General features: G+C 40.3%; 1 protein-coding gene across 1 annotated transcript in view; it reads right to left on the reverse strand.

The window, feature by feature from the left end:
• The window catches only part of mrpl11 (mitochondrial ribosomal protein L11), a 60,619-nt gene that overhangs the window by 32,876 nt on the left and 13,263 nt on the right, over positions 1–14,480 (reverse strand). The window contains exon 2 of the mRNA XM_006781265.3: positions 9,326–9,504. Within this exon, the coding sequence (XP_006781328.1) occupies positions 9,326–9,448 (123 nt within the window). The 5' untranslated portion in view covers positions 9,449–9,504. The remainder of the gene's footprint in view (positions 1–9,325; positions 9,505–14,480) is intronic.

Below are 14,480 nucleotides of genomic sequence, written 5' to 3' on the forward strand. Positions count from 1 at the left end.
GTATGCCTACGAGCTCATACCCACCTCTTCTGGCAAAAAAAAAAAAAGGAGACACATTTAACAGACAGATGTCTAAATCATTCATCAGAGCACGCACACCATCAGCAATGCTGCTTTTGGAGAGAACTTCAAAGTATACTCTAACAGAAAGAAATGATGCAAAAGAATCTGAGACTCTTATGATATGCAATGCAATAGTGGAGACAAACGCATACTAATACAGGTCTCAGACATTAAGGTGACATTTACGTAATGCCGAAATTACATAAAGTCAAAAAAAAAGAAAAGAAAAAAAGAACAAAGGTCAAAATGATCAGCCACTTAATAGAAAGTTACATACTAACCAGAATTTAAAAAAATCGTTATGTCAAATCAATTAGTGTCAATTTGCTGATAATTACACTTTTTCAGATTTGAAGATTTGCCGCAGTTTTGTATTATACTGCACTCTAAAAAGTGTGGGAGGAAAATATGAAGAAAAAAATAACGCCAGCGTCTCCCTGTTAAAGTAAATATGACTGTATCATGAGTATGAGCATCAATTAAGCATCAAAATCAACTTAAGTGTAATTTATGCAGGGTAGTCTGTTTCACAATAACACCGAATTAGATTATGCTTATTGTTGCATCTGCGTGTAATCATTCATCCGTGGTGCAGCTGTTACAAATGGGGATCATTTGCTACTTTATAATTTGCTAGTCGCACTAAACCAAGTAATGTATTATGATTAATTTCCTGACTGCATCCGTTATCCTTTTTCAAGCACACCACCCTCCTCAGCCCCTGCCTCTAGGTCTACAGAGGAGACACCGGGGCATTCCCAAGCGAGCCGAGGGACAATCTTTCCAGCGAGTGTCAGGTCTCGCTGGGTCTCTCTTCCTGTTGGCCTGAAATATCTAATCTAAGAAGTGTCTAGGCCTCCTAGACAGATATTTAAACCATGTAAGCTGACTCATTTCGTTTTGGAGAGTCAGCGGCTCTACTTTGAGCTCCTCATCCTATCACATCCTTTATTAAATCTGCAAAGAAAGTAAAGCTAAAAAAGCAGCAGAGTGAAAAGTGTTATAAATTTGAAATGAAGATATGTGGGAATAAAATGGAATTTGTCAAAAGTACAATTAACTCTTCACTATACCTCGATGTAGCACTACAGTAAGTAAATTTACTTGGTTATTACTAAATTTAAATTTAAACACCCTCATGTGTGTTTGACCTTACTAGGGCTGTTCGATATAACGATATATATCAGATGACGATATAAAAACATCTATTGTTTCATTTTTTGTTTCGTGGTGTCGCAAAATAAACTGTTTACGGCAATATTTTTTCATCATTTTGATGGTCACTGTAGTGGCTATATTAATTTCTTAGAGTTCTCTCTTTCTCTTATATGTAATATAACCACACTACAGACGGACAAGCGCCTGTTTTTATGCGTTGTCGTTAGCAACAATGACGGTAACAGCATCGCGTGTCCGCTTGTTTATGTTCCAAATAAACCTTTCACAATAAAGCTCAAGATCCTGTTGAGACTTTTCAAAATAAACTGAATCACGTGAAAGAGCAGATTATTTACGGATGAGAAGTAAAAAAAAAAAGACGCCAGGTGCTAAAAAATAAACCTTAGACTCAAACGTTAGAACAGGCTTTTCCCCGCAGCACGCCGTGTAATAAATACTCACAAAGAAAATGGCGGCCATTACAACTTATGTCTAAAAATGTATAGTTTCATGCATCAGTTAAAACACTCGACTCCAGCTACATGACGCGCAGCTGGAAACACTTCCCGCAAGTCGAGCTGCCCGAGATTCACAGAATTTGCAGAAAATGTTACATTTTTGTGATTTATATCGTTATCGGACGATAGAATTCTTATATCGGGATATGAGATTTTGGTCATATCGCACAGCCCTAGACCTTACTGATGTCATAGCTGTTTGTCACTATGAGGGCTGCTTTGTTATCTGCTCGGGTCTTACTGTTGCTGCTCTCCTCTGGTCTGGCTTTCTGCATGTTTATGGAAAGTTGGGGAACAGAGCCAAACACAAATTACTGCAGATGGAAATAACAACCTCCCTTTTGCTATAGAGGTCCTGACAGCAATGCAGTTTAATCCCTTAAGCCCTACACTATCTGTTGTTAAATTTATACCTGAAAAACATCCCCAGATTTGCTGTAAAAATGAAAGTCAAAAATTGATAACCCAGGGCTGTTTGGATAAAAGTGACTTGGAAGAATTCTGATATATAGTTGTCGTCGTGTCTTCGTCATCAGTGTATTAGTGACCTTAAAGAATTCCAGGGGGGAAAAAAATCATGGCCTTTTTAATTGTGCCTAATCGAAACTGTAAATTAGTGTCAAATACCACCCATAAAGTAATGATGGAATCCCAGCTCCTCAAAGGGCCACTTGGGCATGCCTCCAAAAGCACGTAACCCCCCACAGGGATTTAAATTTCTGGTCTGTATAGTCAATTTTTCTATTCATGACAAATGTACAGAGGTTAATGGGAATTAAATATTCTTATTTAAATATTCTGCAAATGTGTTTAAACTGTACACTTTACTAGGTACATCGGTTAAAGTGCTTGATAAAACGAAGATTTAGTCAGTCAATCACATGGCAGCATTTAGGGCGCATAGACATGGTGAAGACAAAGTTCAAACTTCACATCAGAATTGGGAAGATAGGTCACCTAAGTGATTTTGAACACGGCATGGCTGTGAATGGCAAAAAGGTTGTTCTGAGTACTTCAGAAACTGCTGATCTACTGGGATTTTCCCACACAGCTATCTCTAGGGTTTACAGAGAGGTCTGAAAAAGAGAAAATATCCACTGAACACTTGTCAGTGTTAGAGGTCAGAGGAGTATGGCTAGGCTGCTTGCAGCTTGCAGAAAGGCAGTAGTAACTCATAACCCCAAGTTACAACCAAACTATGCAGAAGAGCATCAAATGCACAAAACATTGAACCTTGAAGCAAAAGAGCTACAGCAGCAGAAGACCACACCCATCAGCTATGAACAGGAAACTGAGGCTACAATTCACACAGACTCACCAAAACTGGACAAATGATTGGAAAAAGGTTACCAGGTCAGATGAGTCTTTATTTCTTATTCTAGATTTAGGGGTGTGACTATTTTCATTGACAGATGAGTGAGACTCCAGGACTGTAAAGTTCAGTTGTTCAGATACGTAGCTTATTTTAAGCCCAAATTAAGTAGCCAAAATTAGTACCCCATTTAAAATCATAAAGATTTACAGATGACCCTTCTTAGCCAAGTAAAGTGGCTTTCTACCATTAGCTGATAAGTTCCCAGGTCAACAGTGCTGTCTAAATATAGACTAGCTCCAATTATACCAGGATAGCCAGACCAAAAATGCACCATACAAGGCTTCAAAATTGCAATCCAAAAACCTGTTGATAGCATCAATTTACATTATATTCATCTATCCATTGTCTTCCACCTATCCAATTCAAGGTCATGAGGGGCACAGTGCTCATGCAGTGAGAGGCAGAGTCTATCACAGTCTAACACAGAGTGGCAGACAACCATTTATACCTATATCAATTTATAAATCACCAGTAAATCTAACATGCATGTCTTTGGATGGTGGCAGGAAGCTGGGGTATCCATGCAAATATGGGAAGAAAATCAATTCCCCCAATACTGAATTCCAGTCCAGTACCCTCCTGCTGTTACTGCACCAAAGTACTATTTCCAGAAACAGCACAACAAAAGCTAGATCCATTGTGTTACCAAGTTACCATACTTTGCAGCCTTAAATTTGCATTTTTATAACAGTTGAGTTATAAACAGGATACAGTGAGCTCCAGGCTGACTATCTGATGACACTGTACGTTGTGTGAGATTAAGGTATTGATTCAGTATATAATATACAGATATATAACCTTGATTCCTAAATAGAACTACATTTGTCTCATGTTGCAGCTACTGCGCATTTATACTGCAACCATGAAATCAAAACCTTTAAATGTGGAGGTTAAAAAGAAAGCTTTAAAAATAAAAACCAAGTGTGGTGTGAGAAAGTAAGAAAATCTCAAATTAATCGCATAAAATAGACTCAGTGGAGTCTTGTATGCATTATTTAACACAGTTCGTGCTCAAACAGAATATTCTGACAAGATACAGCGAGGAACAAGTGTTCAAAGGTGAAACAGGCCATACAAACAAAGACAGGCAGAGAAGACGAAACTGCATACTTGGTGAGGCTGGTAAAGAAACCACTGTTCTTAGTTTCGGCGTCAAAAATCCAAGCATCTTTAAAGGTAGCAAATTTGAACCGTAACATCTTTGGGAAAGGAAACGGTGCTTTCAGGGAGAAGAAAACTTTAAATATATATATAAAAACGCCATTTTCCCAGTGATGCAGATACATCAATACTCACGTTACTCTGACAAGAAGATGTTAGAGAGGAGGATGATTGCTCATAAATACATGATTGCTATTGTTTGAGTCTTTATGCATGTCTGATGGTTAGCTGCCAGTAAAAATATGTCAACTGTCAGTCACAAACACGGATCTTTCTATTAAAAAACAAAAGGAGTTTCAAATCAAATGCTTCAAATTTATAATGTCCCATGTTACAGAAAATTAGACAGAAAGCTGTAAAGGTTCATTTTCAATTAACCTTTGAAGCTCCCAAATTGCTCCAAATGTGCCAGATGTAAAATCTCAATGACCTTTAGAGCTGACTGACAGCCAGAGCCAGTTTCTTAATTCCCAGCTTTAGCTCAGGGGAAACTCAGCGTCTCCAGTGTAGCTGCAGGGGAAGGAAACTTTAAATATGATCAGTAAAAATCTTAAAATCAATTATACATCTAACTGGTAAACCGCAAAGAGAGGATAAAACTGGGTTTTCCCAGTCTCTCTACACATGGTAGCAGTTAAATTTTGGCTTCTATATTTCTGAGCAGATGATAAAAGATGGTAGATGAAAGCAGAGATCCTGTGGCTCCGGGGTGCGGTGGTTAACATATGTGCCTTACATGCGAAAGCACTCCGGTTCAAGGAGACACAAACCCTTCCTCAGGGGGTCAGAAGCCCGAGCACGCCATGTGCCAGATCAATGTTTGTGACTTGTGCCAGTCCCAAATGCACAGAAATGGAAGGGTTGTGTCAGGAAAGGCATCTGGTGCAAAATCTGTGTCAAGTCAAATATATGGATTCAGCCACTGTGCCAACCACTTGCACAATGAGAGAGCAGCGGAAAGTGCTCTCAGATGAAAGCATAGATCCACCACTTACTTTATTTTTGGACAGAAAGAATACGATTGTTTGTTTTCCAGAAGGAATCATCATTGCTGTACTACAAAAATAAAGCATATTTTCTAAAATCTGTATTAACATCTTAACGTGACGATTATCAGCTCTCAAGTTTATATATCTAAACCTTTAAGCAAACAGTTGCTTATTTACACAACCCACAGATAAGGATATAAATAGCATTCATTTGGAGTTGGAGTTTTTAAAAATCCAATATTCCTTCTGGCCATTCAGTTGTACATGCTTTAAAAAGTTCACGAGCAAACTGTGCCAACTGTTTCTGTTTGGTGCTGAGGAGGCAGTGTGCAGCACTGTTTTTTAAATCAATTATGGGCCTGTAAACACCACTATAAGAGCAGCAAAGCTAAATCAAGGCCAGAAGCAATGACTTTAACAATGCCGAGTTTCTCTGTAGAGCCGAGAAGCCCTGAAGCCGGAAACTAGTTTTATTCCAATAAATGATGTGAGCGGTTATTGCGGGTTGAAGACAGTCCTTCCTTTTGATTTCTAAAATCGAGTAACTGAAAAACTCACTAGACTGTAGGGGAGGAAAAATGATGTCATCTGCATAGAAACGATACAGATATTATGTTGGAAAGAAATTCTCATTAGCTTATTAATACAGATACCTAATCACATGACATGTCAAAGGTTAGTGACAGTGATCTCTGTCTACACAGATTACTAGAGCTACCCTCGGAAAAGCTGATGGTCATTAAGTCACGATTTTATTCATATATACTGATGTGTCGTTAAGAGTAAAGGGGTCAAGTGTCATATGTAAGGGAGAAAAAGTTAAACATGTAGACATGGTCAAGACAACCTGCTGAAATCTAAGAGACTTTGTACATGGCGTGGTTGTTGGTGCCAGACAGGTTCGTCTGAGTATTTCAGAAACTGCTGATCGACAAGACTCAGCTGTCCATCTGCATCTTAAGGATAAAGGACACTCTTTCGAGGATGCCAATGTTCACATTTTGGACAGAGAGGACAGATGGTTTGAAAGAGGAGTGAAAGAAGCCATCTATGTCCACTGTGAGCGACCATCTTTGAACAGAGGCGGTGGTTTACGACACCAACTCTCTGCCATCTATAATCCAGTTTTGAGTTCCCTCCCCAGACGCCTTAACGCCCACTCACATCCTGGGCCATCTGACCTCAGGAATTCGCATGATAAGGTGGGGCCAGGTTTCACAATGAGCTCACCCGAAACTCTGGCTGATTGGGACCCACACCCAGTTTCACACCTTGGCTCAGGCAATTAGAGGGTCATCAGGGGGTCCTTTTGTCCCTCTGTGGGGGGATACTCCCACTAGATTTATATCTGGGACTCTCCACCATTTGACCTTAGAACTGAAGAAGCTTCTCGGATGAGAGGTGAAACGTCTTCAAGCAACTTAAAGAAGTCCAGACGCTTTTCTTTGCAAGCTCCTTTGACGATCTACTGCAATTTTCCCACAAAAACCATCTCTACCGTTTACAGAGAATGGTCTGAAAAAGGGAAAATATCCAGTGAACAGCAATTGTGGGTAAGATGCATTGTTGAGGCCAGAGGAGAATGTCCAGACTGCTTCAAGATAACAGGAAAGAAACAGTGTCTTCAAATAACCATTTGTTACAACGTCTCTGAACGCACAACACAAGCAGACGAGCTACAGCAGCAGAAGACCGCAGAGGGTGTCAACCCTGTAACTAAGAACAGAAAACTGAGGCTAGACTTCGCAGGGGTTCACCAATACTAGACAATACAAGGCTTGTTGTACAAATTGCAACAACCGTTGCCTTAAGGTTACTTATATTGTAAGGTAAAAACCCTACATTATCACAAAGAAAACAGAGAAAACCCCAACAATCATATGAGCCCCTATGAGCAAGTGCTTTGGCGACAGTGGGAAGGAAAAACACCGTTTATACAGGAATAAACCTCCAGCAGAACCAGGCTCAGGGAGGGGCAGCCATCTGCCACGACTGGTTGGGGTTGGGGGAGGAAGACAACATTTTTGTTAGTGTGTTGTCATTATCTTTGCAGATCAAGTTAGCTTATTTTATTATTAAATAGGAGAAAATATTTGTCATAGAGAAAAGTGTTTAAAATGATCTAAAATCTTTGGGGTTTAAGCCCCAAATGTAAGTCCAGGCCTGTCATAGAGACCAGGCTAAGTTAAGCTATTCGTTACTAACCCTGGTAAGTAGGGATGCAACGATACCAATACGATACCGATACTTAGATCTGAGTACTTGCCGATACAGAGTACAAAAAACGATACTTCTACCACACACACACACAAATGCAATGAATTTTATTATATTCCCTGCCGATAAAAAATAAAATCTTAATAAAAATGACCACAAAAAAATTTCAAGTGAAAAATAAGCACTTCTGTTAAATTATTGCAGAGTCTCCACATTGTAATTTTACAAAATATCACTGAACTATTGGAACTGTCTCGAGCTTTCAGAATAATAAATAAACACTTCTGTTTGGAATAAAATAAATACACATTAGGTTTGCGAATAAATTAAACTTTTAAATTATTGCAGAGTGTCCATATTGTAAACAAACAAACAAAATAATTATTATAAAATAAATAATAAATAAAATAATAATTGTCCCCCTAGTGGTCAATCTAAAAAACTACAACAGAAATGACAAGCCACCCTCTGATTAATGAAATAAGTTGGTATCGGTTCAAGGTATCGGTTAACTTTTACGAGTACACACACATTTTACAGTATCAGCCCGATACCCGATACCAGTATCGGTGCATCCCTACTGGTAAGTAAATGAATTACCTGCATTTAAGCTATTAGAAGCAGTGCGCAGCCACCAGATTTTTATGTTGTGGTTAATGTTGTTCAACTGGTGACAGTAGAACATAGAAGAGCTACAGTAATGGTGCAGCTATTGATGATGTCATCTAAGAGAAATACGATATTTTCGATTGATTTCACTTATAAAGCTACCTTCCGTGATATTATAAATCATGTGGCGCTCGCTTTTCTGGCAATTATGCACATTTTGCCATTCTCTTGTCTGAGTGTCGTCATTATGTCACAGAGATGGATTAGCTGTGAGAACTGATCTGGTTTCCAAGTGTGCAACAGCATCCACGGCTGATGAGTACTGTCCATTAAAGAGGCTAACTGAACCATTTGTATGTAGAGAATGAGCCTTTGGGTTGCTTTCTTTCTATCTCTCAAAGGACAATTAAACTTTAATTCCTCAATGGCTATTAAAGCTGCAGCAGATAGAACCTTTTATGGCATAAAATAAAATCTAAACTTTACAAAAAGAATTCAACGCAGATGCAATTTTGTGATCAGAAACAAAGACGAGGTTAATGAACAGAGCATCAGCAGTGAATGGCCAAGTAAATTCTGCCTCTGCTATTTTTATTCACTCTCTTCACTTTGATCATTGCTCATTGCTCGAGGACTGCTGACTTATTTTATTATTGTACCGGCCAATTCATAAATTTTTCTAGTCAGAATTGGCATCAGTGGGGAAAAAGTTGTAGTGGTGCATCCCTGAGCAATAAAAAACAAGACTACCTCAGCTGTCTCTGTGGAGCAATTGAAGCAGAAAGAAGTACAGAAGAATTTAAGACAAAACCTTCGCAGGTTCAATCCCTTTTCATCAGCCCGCTTGTAAAGAGTGAGGCTAATGTATGTGGACAGGTGCTGCTGTGGGTGGAGGTGTTGGTGTGTTTGGCCTGGAAACTGTGAGAAAATAGTTGCAGACTGAGGCAGTGTGTGGCACACAATAGAGCTGTGCGACTAGAATAAGAATGGGAATATGAATAGGGAGGAGAAGGAGGTGGAGGTGGGGATGCACGATGAGGTGACTGAGGGGAGAGAGGCGACTATGTGACTGGCAAAGTGAAAATAGGAAAGGATCGGGTTGCTTTGCGGTTAATGAGTGCTGTGTTCAGAAGGTCGGTTGATAAAATGAAGCACTGCTCCTTCAATTAAGTTAATACTTGTGATTACTCAGAGCGAACAGATAGAACAAGAAGTGAAATCAGGAGTAATTTTACCTGTCCCAGGATGGGGCCTAGCGGAGGTCCAGGGGCAGCCTGTCCTGACCTCACTATAGCCCGGATTACATTGCCTGTATCCAATTTCTTCACGGCCTTAGCTGCTTTGGAGATCTTTGACATCCTGGTTTGTCTGGAAAGTCTTAAATCTGCCTCCAAGTCAACAGAGAATCCATCCACTGAAAATGCACAAGAAAAACAAACAAATTAGGTTTTTCGAGCATATACAACAGCAACAAATCATTCACACGCCAGGCTCATTAAAACATCATACACCCAAGTCGATACGAATACCCAGAGGCAAAACCCGAGCCTTTCCATTCTGCAGCGCGCGAGTAATTAAAAAAATCGTTGCCTTCGATCGGCTCAGTTAGAGCCACTTTCCTGGAGGTGTTTGCAGTGTGGATCAGCAGCTGAGTGAGATGCCTGCCACGTTGGAGAGCCTAAGAACTAGCAGGATTTAAACTTCGCTAAGAAGAAAAGAAAAAAAATCATGGAGTGCATGCCAAAAACGCCTCCGTCGTCTCACTTCTGTTTCAGACTTAACTGTCTGTGCTCCGTCAAAGCTTCCCCTGCATCTGTAGAGGTCAAGGATAGAAGAGGGATGTGTATTCGTAAAAATACACGGAGAAGGTGCGGATGTGTCACCGCCTCGTACGAATGCAAAGAGGGGTCGGCTCTCTTCATTCCACCTTAAAATGCATTTGCCAAACCAGGAGACAATTAGCAGAGTGGGAAGAATGGCCTGAACTCCTGGCCTTTCTCTGGGGAAGCAAAAGACATAAAAGGAGTCTTATAATCCCCTGCTGGAATAAAAGTGATACTGACACAGCTGTAGGAAAAAAAAAGGGGGGGGGGATCATTGACTGGAGCCAAGGGACAAATACAAGTTTTAAAGTTGAGACTTGTGATTCAGGGGAACCCTGCATTCAATAAAAATAAGTACTTGGGGGGGGGGGAAGGGGTCCAGCAATGATTCATTGTAGGCAACAGAGGGTATCCAATTAGATCAACAGAAGAGACAGTACCAGAAAGATATATGGGACCTCACGCTGCTTCAGAGCAACAAACAGTGGGGAAGCTACACCCAAGAAAAGTTGCGATTCTATGTGGATTGCTGATTATCCAGCAGCCGTTAAAGTGCAGCCACTGTGAGGCAATATTTGTAAGGGCATTAAGGTTGTACGCACGCTGCAGAAAGAGTCCCAAATAGAATCCATTTAGTCTGGATTCCCTGAATAGCTGTCTTTACAATGTGACTCACATACGCTGCTACTTTTCTGAGGTCAATTTCACAGTACTCACCTAATGTGCTCAGCTACTTCATTGTAGAAAATTGTTGGCAGTCAGATCAATTTTGGAGGCAGTTAAACATGCAGAGAACCAGTATGCATTAAATCTGAAGTGAGAAAAGCCACTTCTGTTATCAAACAATGACTCATGAAAAACTCATGAATGCTTAACTGGCAAGCTTAGCTAAATAACTCAAACATCAATTTGACAAAACACAATAACTGACCAATAAAATGACACACTGCACCATCCACAAAGAGTGAGGCTTAACAGTGTGGTGAGGGTTGCTGTTCCTAAACAGTTAGGGCCAGCATCACATGTTGGGTTTAATTCCAATTTGGAGCAAAGGGAATAACGCCTCTGCGAGCGGGGAAATGACAACGTCATGCTTTAATGCACCGCAACTCCAATCTCTGTTGGAGTATGAATAATAAAACTGCAGTTCCCTCGCAAAATGAAATCACTCATCACAAGGCCAAGCAGTGAACGCTGGAGAAGAACTGACCTACATAAGGCAACACAAATGCACTGACTGTGCGTTTCATCCAGCACAATTTACATTAGAGTCAAGGAATGAAGATGCATTTAGAGCGCAGAAGCAGGAAAACATGGTTCAAGGCCGCATGAAAAGCCTCAATCAGAGCTAGCTTAATGCTTGTGCTGTGAATAATCAAATCAAAGCCAAAGCAATCTGAAAGGAAAAGACACAATTTTGAGCTGCTCTTTAGGCGGAATATTACATTCCTACGGCAATTACTGGCAACAGCCTCGTTGATAACAAGGAGTAGACAGAAAGAGCAATTTGTTTGGGCCGCGTAGAGTTACCGCGCGAGAGCACTTTGTTAAAACATGCTTGATAAATGACAGGCCACAAACCCAGCATTTAAATTACCGCCTAATAGAAGAAGGTGAGGTGAGCTATAATAAAGCACAAACCGAAGCAAATCTGGGACAACACTCCAAATTGCCACTTCGACTCAAATTCATAGCTCAGTCGCAAAAGGTATTCCACGTGGACGTGAAAACGAGTCTCTAAGCGTCGACTCGTACAGTCGGGCTTAATAAAGCAGCCACGACGACCAAAATCAGAACTCTAAAAATAAAACTTCCAAGAAAATCTGGAAGTTTTCCAGCTCCCCCGCCGCCTGTCGAATAAACTACCACTGATCGAGGGGAGGCATCTTTGACAGAAGTAAACATGTCAATAAAACTGAGCACACTGGAGGAAAAGCTCGAGAAAGATTCCACCTGTCATGATAATATGCAGGTCTACACAGACTGTTGTCGAAAGATCATCTGAAACCAGACTCCTATATTATATCACCTGCCCATTATTATGCCTGCAAAATTTCGACAGGCTATCACAGAGCAGTATCAGCAGCTTCTGTTTTGTGTTTCAGCATAATTAAAAGTGACTCCATTTCAAGGGTAACGCTGACTTTGATTAAGGAAATTAATCAACTTGGTATTAAAAATGTGGGCTTAATTGCACGGGCGAAGCCCACCGCTGTTTGTTGTTTAGGCTATTAGGTTCTCTTTAGTCTTAATTAGGAGGCAAGCCAAACTGTAGTCAACATCAATGAGGCCTCTAAATCTGTTATTTATTTACAAGTGAAGGTTACAGGTATTGATTTTCTATAAAATGACAGTCTTGAAAAATGGACAAAACGGTCTCGAAGCAGTGTGTTTCGTTTGAAAGTGAATGCTCAATATAAATGACACAGACATCGTATCAGCCTGAAGGAAATTATGTCTTTTTCTTCTTCTCTCTTTATCTTTTAAATCTTTTAGTTGCACTCTGATGAAATAAAAGCTGAACAGTAATTCATTTCTCAGTAGGATCTGGTTTCGTACCTGGAACAACACCTAATCAAGAGCAGTTCAATAACCTTTGTTGCACATTATCTGCCTTCCCGTCTTTCTATCTCCGCAAAATTTAAACTAACTAAAAGAAGTTGGGAGAGAAAAGAACAATTTCCCAGCTTCACAGATTGCGTTTCAAATGAAGAATATATCTTTTTTTATCTCAACAAAAGAAGCATAGCGACATAGATTCAAGTGTAAGTGTGTGTTAAAAGAAAAACTGTGCCTCACTGAAGGCTTTTCCCATTTTATTTCTATCAGAGCACCTTTATGCGGTTGGTTTATTATTCTCAACAGCTTTTCCCTCTGTAGGCCTGCGGGAACTCATGCACACCAGACTACAGCTTTTATTAATGACTTGTGCTTGCCAAGGTTTAGTACTAACTAGAGCCTGACCAATGCTGGATTTTTAAGGCAGGTGCTGGTAGCAATTTGTAGTGAGTGCAAAATATGAATCTATTGGCCAATATTCATATAAATATAAATATATTTCAGGATGGTGGTACTTATGAGCCTTATCGATGATGAGGAGTAACCATTCCTCCTAACAAAGCTGTTTCAGTTCATTCAGTTCAGTCTCGGTCGTTGTGTCCTTGGGCAAGACACTTCACCTACCGCCTACTGGTGTTGGCCAGAAGGGCCGATAGCGCGATGTGGCAGCCTCGCTTCTGTCAGTGCGCCCCAGGGCAGCTGTGGCTACAACTGTAGCTGCCTCCACCAGTGTGTGAATGTGAGAGTGAATGGGTGGATGACTGGGTGTGTAAAGCGCTTTGGGGTCCCTAGGGGGGACTAGTAAAAGCGCTACACAAATACAGGCCATTTACCATTCATCAAACTTCTCTTCGAGTGATTTTACAGCTCAGTGCAGGTCAAAGAGTCAGGGCTCTGGCTCTGCCCTTTTAAATTTTATTCACATTTTAACGATTCAATTGTTGATTTACTTGCGTGCATTGGGTCACTGTTGCATTGGCAAACCCTTCCAAAGCTTCAGGTCATGAACTGTTGCTTCCTGTAAAATTTGTAAACATATTTTTTAAATTAATTGTTTCTTCAGTAATTGCAAGACATGATGATGGGATTTGCGGTTCTGGTTTGTGAGAAATGGCAGCATAGTGAACAACCTCGAAAGCCAACATGAACTACCCTGAAGATAATACAAATAGTTCCTCTAATTCTGAGAAAGGGGTGAAGATGATGTCTACGATTAAAAGTAAGAAATCCGCTCTACCCGCCGATAAAACTCAACGACACGCATCCACGTGAAGAAACTAATGCCAGCCGTCACACAGCTAACCTGCCTTCGGCTGACGCGATTGGATGGGAGGAGCCAGTGAATTTAAACCTGATTCTCACAGAAATACGCAACCCTAGTCAAGATGTACAACTCCGAGAGTTAAAAGGGAAAAAGGGGAAAACCAACACAAGCCTGGATGAGGCGGGAGCTAGAATCCGGGAAAACGAGAAGAAGCTGTAAAACGGAGGAGGCTTTATCTGAGATGCTAAAAATGCATGAGCAGACCCAGTTCAGACTAACCAATCAAAATTGAAGACCAGTTCCAATGGTATTCAGCCAACTCTCTGACTTGCAGAGATCACCATAATGAGATATTTCAAAGCCCAACATCAAGACAAATATGGGCAGTCCTATATTTTACAACTGCCCATAAGCTTAAGTTGTTTTGGATTGACATTCAAAAGACATTAAACAGTGTTTTTAAAAAACAAATACCTCTAATCTCTGAAACCATTTACCTTGGTTATGTTCCTTGCTTAATGCTGAGGAGGGATATAAAGTTGTAGGAGTAAAAAGACTATTACTAGAAAATGGCTAAACCCTACCCCATCAACGATAGAAAATTGGCATGATGTAATATTGGAAATATTTAAAGCAGAAAAGTTGACATACTGTTGGAAGACGAGTTGTCTTATACTCATTCACTGGTGAAAAATCTCAGGGTTATGTCAGGTTCGGACTCTTCAAGAGTAAGATCTGAAATGG

This window comes from Neolamprologus brichardi, chromosome 2, assembly GCF_056152115.1.
Source record: "Neolamprologus brichardi isolate AB-2024 chromosome 2, ASM5615211v1, whole genome shotgun sequence".
Lineage (NCBI taxonomy): Eukaryota > Metazoa > Chordata > Actinopteri > Cichliformes > Cichlidae > Neolamprologus > Neolamprologus brichardi.